Source organism: Cibotium barometz, chromosome 39, assembly GCF_041138505.1.
Source record: "Cibotium barometz isolate CiBa-2024 chromosome 39, ASM4113850v1, whole genome shotgun sequence".
In the NCBI taxonomy this organism is placed as follows: domain Eukaryota; kingdom Viridiplantae; phylum Streptophyta; class Polypodiopsida; order Cyatheales; family Cibotiaceae; genus Cibotium; species Cibotium barometz.
The window spans coordinates 16793920-16800178 of record NC_141084.1 but is presented as its reverse complement, the minus strand read 5'-3'; the positions used below and the strand labels follow the sequence as shown (position 1 = coordinate 16800178).

Here is a 6259-nt window from a genome sequence, read left to right as displayed (position 1 = left end):
TCATCCTCTACTAGTCTCATGACCTTGTCCATACTTCATGTAAGTATTGGGCCACATTGGTGATCTTCATACTCAAAGACCAACAAAAAAAGCAATAGAATTTCTTTTTCTTTCATAGTATGTTGGGCATTGCATGATGGCATGATGATTGGCATCATGTGCATGTCACACATGGGGTATATCCATGGCTGCTTGTTCAATGGTGTCACATGTACCTCTTCCTCTGTCAATGCGGACCATGTGTGACGAGACCCTAAGCAACCCATAAAGAAGGCAATGAACACTATACATGACCATTCTACATGGAAGCATATCTCATGGGTATGTATTTACCAAATGTCACCTCTAGTAACTATTCATTTCTGATGGAAATGGTTTATGAGATGCTTGTTTACTATGTAGTGTGGTAGTGCATTGAGAGAGATGCCACGTGAAGTCTCCCTTTATGACCAATAATTTGCTATCCCCTACGAATCCACATGCATACTCAATATGAAAGCAAGCCATGAGAGTCATTATCTACCTTATGGGATGTCTGTCAGGCATCACATCACAATGTATGCAAACAATTGTGAAAAGCAAGCCTCTACTAGAATGACGTGGTGTGGGATAGAGCATAATGGCTTGTGAGCCTCTCTTCTTGGCTCACTTCTAGAGGTACAAGTTGTACTACCCAAAAGGCTACCCCATACATTGATGCTAATCTCACCAGTGAGTCAAACAGAACGCATTTAATCTACACTAGCGCGCTCTCTCTCTCTCTCTCTCTAGGATAAGATATATCATGGAAACATTGGTCTCACAAGCCAATTTGGCCTTTTGTAGACATTCAATATAACTCTCTCTCTCTCTCTCTCTCTCTCTCTCTCTCACACACACACACACACACACACACACACACATGGATGCATGCACATGGACACATGCATCTTTAGAGTCAAAAGACAAACTCCCTACTCGTGCCACCTCCTTGAGTTATGGAGCTGATTAGTACATTAAGCTCCTCCAAATGCAAAGACTCCTTCAATATGTAGTCAAACTTTTAATGCAGTCGAAACTCTTGCATGAGAAGTCAATTGCCAGGTTCAGAAAGACATACCAACAAACTCTCATACTTAGGCAGTTTACTAGATGGGTCCCTCCAAGGGGCCGGTTGACAATGAAGCACTCCTCTTGTTCAGGCAAAACAAATCTTAGTGCCGCTACTAAACTCCCCACAAAGTCCGATATGTAGAAAGGGGGTTGTAGGGCACCCCACTATTTGACAACGCAATGCCACAAGCAGCAAACCTAATGAAAGGAGATGAGTCAATAACATGGTAGTTATGAGTTAAGAGAGACTTGGCAGAGGGATATGTTCCAAAAGGGTACAAGAGGCTAAGCAACTTACCTATTTGGAGTGCCCACATAGTGCTAGTATATACCTATGCTTTCCTCACATCCTTAAGGGGGGATGTGTTGACATTCATATTTTTCTTTTGTAGAAGGGGAAGACTATTACCATTGCTGCCTTAATCAAGGTGTTGCATCACCATGCAGTGGTATTTTTGCTTTCCATTACTTTTGCATGTGTGCAAGCGCACACACTAGTCTTGCTTCCTATATTTTCAGCAAGAGCAGTGGACTTACTTGAATAGAATTTTTACAGTCGTCATGTTATTATATTCGAAATAGCACTTCAAATCTTTCATGTGGATCATGCAGTCTGCTTTTCACTTTTAGTACATAGTTAAGGAAATGCAGACTTGACAATCCAGATGCATAAGAAAGCACTACAAAATTAGAGCTTTCAGAAAAAAAGGATTGTCTAAAAGCCAAAATAGAGACAAATTCACTCACCTTCACAGAGCTACTTCAGATTTTCAACAAATTCACTTGTTGGAGGATGAGACCTACTTCAGATGTTCCTTTGGCTAAAACAGAGATTTTATCAGTCATCCTCAACCAACAAAATCATTTAAAACAACACTCTTTTCAGTCTTGACTGCAACCTTCCCGCTCGGCCTGAACAACTGCTGCTGTTTAGGACTGTTTTCTCATTGTTTGTGAGCAAACTAAAATGATGCCACAGGGACTGCCCCAGGAGTTGCAAATTATGTCATCCTCAAAAATGAAGCAAGCTGTAAACAAGAATCCAAGAGAGCTGCAAAACCATGTAACTTAAAGAGTTAGAATGCCAACCAAAAATTTTCCAAACAAGCCACCACGCTAAGCAGCAATATCAGATTCTAACCAAAGGCTACGTGGCACGATTTCAAGTATCAGAACATGAAATATGTTGAGAAATCACAGACTATTTCTAAAACACACAAACAGCATTCTTTGGATTGACTAATGGTCACTTGTTTTAGCTGTTTTCCATTATCATTATGTTTATAAAGCGCTTTGATTATTTAGCAAGTGTGTATATTGCAAACTTATGCAATGGCTATTGACGATATCAGTGCAAAGAAGAAACGAATCACCTACTTGTGGTAGACTGCTAATCAACAAGCCTGCACTAGTCAACTACTTGGTAGACTACTATTGGCGATTCAATATTGGCAGTGAGTCAGCAAGCCCACACCAATCAACTACTAATGACAGCAAGAGGTACACCAAGACAAAGAAATGCAACTTCAAGAGGAGACCAAAGAAGCTAATCATCTGCAAGGCAAAAGCTTGTTACACGCAGCAAGAAGAGGAAGAAAAAGCTCTTGTCATTTGCAAGATGACTGGACCAGCTATTGGTCGTGTTATATCCATAAGTTATAACTAGGCTGGCATAAATCCTGAGGCTAGGCCATTAACTAATTATGCTACCCATACACTTAAACATTGGGCTCTAGACGTATAGGCTTGCATAAATCATGAGGGTAGGCCATTAACAAATTATGGATACTGAACTTTGAAGTCAACTTTCTCTACTCACACTTAAACAGTGAGCTCTAAAAGTCTGGGACATCACAGGCGAACAGCTCAACTTGGTGTTTGTCTAGTCTCGAGCTCGAGGGTGCTCCAAAGAAGCTATCTGGGTGGTTAGCTATTAACAGATCTAAGTGCAAATAATTGGTTGGGAGTTATGTATCTATTTACCCCCTCCTGATTTTGTTTTCAATTTGTTGTATGACCCTCTTTCTTCTTCTTCTTCTTCTTTTTCCCCTGCACATACTAACCCTACTAATTGCAAGAAAGAGACTTCTATTAAGCATGAAAAAATCAATGCTAGAATCATCACAGAGTGTAAGGTAATTGCAGCCAGTCAAGGGTGCGGTGATGCCAAGAGAGTCCAGTGTGAGTTGAAGAGAAAAAGATCCCAAGATCCCACTCCCTCGTGAAGAGAACGTGCTTTGTGAGCCGACCTAGGAGGAGTATACAGGCCGAAGTGGCCATAAGGGTATAAATAATCTCTCCCCAAATGGTATGAATACACTGAGTGTCATAAATCAGGGTGCCCTCAATCGCCTCGGTGCATCTTGCCCTCCATATCTACCAGGCAGTGATGCTGGCAATAATCTCCCATGTGGTAACAAGTATCCCCAAGGATGGTATAAAATGTGACCGAGGAATATCTTAAAGTGTGCAGCTCTCGGCCATCCCTCTGGGGATCATAATGGTGGAGCCATGGTCCTCGCCCTCAAAGAAAACCTGTGGTCCAGACAGAGTGAGCAAGGCAATAGAGCCCCAAGTGATGTAGATAGTACCTCTCCTCAGTCTGCCTGAAAGCTGGAGCTCCATATCCTCTAGGCAACTCTGCAACCCCAGAGACAATGTTGAACAGTCTCAGAGGCTATTGAACATCTAGGGCAAGCTGGATCCGCACCAAAGATAGCTCTCCACTGGTTAACAGGGAGACCGCCGTCTAGCAATAACCAAAAGAAATGGGATATCCGATTCCTCCTGTAAGAGTGCCAAAGCTGATGCCAAAACCTCTTCTAAATCCATGGAGTAATCCCAAAGCTTTCCCAGTGTGACCTGCGGGTAGGAATCCTCTGAATCTATCCGAGTAATAATAGTCTGGGAAAAGTCTTCAAGGGATTGGCTGCATCAATCCATTACCACTCGCTGGGACCCCATGGGAGAGGTTTAATGGGACATCCACCATAAAGCCATAAGCACCAAAAACCTTGTGTCACAGTCTCAAGGGGAGGGTCAATAGAACAGTGCCTCCCTGAGCGACCCACAACTCTCACAGGGCAGAGGACAGCTCTGGGGATAATCCGATAAAGTCCTGGGTGTCACGGCTCACATCTCATCACTCTCCATCCAACCAGGATAGTATCGAATATGCAGTCTCCCTTCTGATCCTAGTCCATCATGGCTAATACCTGCAATAGTGCACCTGTCTTGGAAAAAGCACCCAGCCATCTGGGGTTACTTATCATGGAATGTGACAGTGAGTAACTCATGGGGGACAGCTTCATCAATCTAGTCTTCCAATTGGATCAATAGTTAGCATTCACACTTGGATATGCAAGCCTCAGCCCTGGATAAGTAGTTACTGGCTCCAAAACATTAGGTTTCATCTTTGTACAGCTTTGGAGCAGTAGAGTTAACTCATATCTAGTCCAAATCTATGCAAACATTGTAACATTCATTCATTCAATTAATATACAATAATTAGATGAAATCTCAAATCTCTTCCCATTTCAATGTGCATATTCAGTTTGTGCATTAACTAGGATTAATTGTGGCAGATAATCAACATGCTTCGCTTAGCATGTTACATTAGTATCAAAGCATAGGTCTTTTCTAGGGAGTCAGAAGGATCATTCATATGCAAGTCTAGGTCTAGATAGTGGGCAGTAAGATTTGCATTTTTTTCTGTTGGGACAAGTCACGTGCCAAGCGGGAAACACGGGCTCTATAGTAGAATGGTACTTACAAGATCACGCAATCCAAGTGGAGCAATACCATCGAGACCAAGAAGCATGTGAGGCCACCTGCTAATCCTAAGACTGTCAAGAACACGAAGCACGGCTGCCGGAGAAGAAAACACAGCCCACTATAGGCAGAAATGATAAGAATGTGAACCCAATACCGTCAAGAACACAGAATGCACACTCCAATATAGATGAGAAAGTGAAGACCATAAAGCCAAATGCCTAAAGCAACACCTTACGGCACGAGCTGACGACAGCCATGCACCACTGAGAATAATTGAAGTGCCAAGGGCACTTTTCTCCCTTTGGGTTTTTCCCCTTGGATATTAGGTGTGAAAGGACACCACACTTATTTTATTGTATTATGATATTGTGGAGTCAACTCCCTTGCTCCACACATCTTGTATCTATCTACTTTGAGTAGCAATAATCTATCTCTCTCGCTCTCTTGAGAGCTTGCTCTGCTGTGTACATCTCTGTGTGTGTGTGTTCTCTGTTTCAGTGAAACCCTAATCACCCATCATGATGTGCTTCTAAATGGCAATCACACGGCAATGTGAATGCCATCTCCAATTGTCCTCACTATTTTTGATTTTCGACAGCCCACCTTGGGGCTAGTTTGATTAGACACACCAAGGCTTCATGGGTCATAAATTGTGAGCAACCGATTTGCTTTTTAAAATAATGAAGGCAAATCCCCAGTTATCACCAATGGTTTGGCTCCAATGATCGAAGGCTTCACCAAACTTGTGTGGAATGGATATCGATACCCCTGGTGGCTGCATGACGGCTGTCCCCTTGAGACCATGGCATTTGGCATGTGCACAACTTTGTCCGTTTTGTGAGGGAACTATGGGACCTCGTAACCTCTGCTGGCCTTTCATATGATCGGCACTAGTGCTCGAAGAAAAAGTTTTTGATTAGTGCAATATTATTAAAAGAACCTCTCGAAAACCACCAATTTCTAGAACTTGAAGGCTGTTTTTGATTTTTAAAAGTGCAATTACACTGTACCCAGAAATTGGGTTCCAATCTCACTTGCATAGCTTCATTTCGCGCCACAGCAGTGACCACTGCAGGTCCGGACTCCGAACAGAGCCATGGCGATGACCTCTTCTGCCGCTGCTCCTCGCACGTCTGATTTTACGTACACCGCCTGCTACTGGCACGCCCCTCCTCCTCCCATTGATCTTTCTTTGCTAATTACATGCGATAGGTGGACAGTCACAACATGTGTTGGTTTGTGTTCTACACAGCAAAGAGAACGTCTACTTGCTATGCCAGCAGCTCTCCCAGAGCGGCTTGGCGGCCGCCTCGGAACTCTTCGTGGTCTTCATCTCAAATGTGGACAGAAAGGTGTTTGATTCTCTCTCTCTCTCTCTCTCTCTCTCTCTCTC

At 43.0% G+C, this 6259-nt stretch overlaps 1 protein-coding gene across 1 annotated transcript in view; it reads right to left on the bottom strand.

The window, feature by feature from the left end:
* Window positions 1-1758: 1758 nt before the first annotated feature.
* Window positions 1759-6259, bottom strand: part of LOC147615794 (uncharacterized) — a 47915-nt gene continuing 43414 nt past the window's right edge. Inside the window, exon 4 of the mRNA XM_086778402.1 lies at window positions 1759-2143. Coding sequence (XP_086634528.1) covers window positions 2105-2143 — 39 coding nt within the window. The 3' untranslated portion in view covers window positions 1759-2104. The remainder of the gene's footprint in view (window positions 2144-6259) is intronic.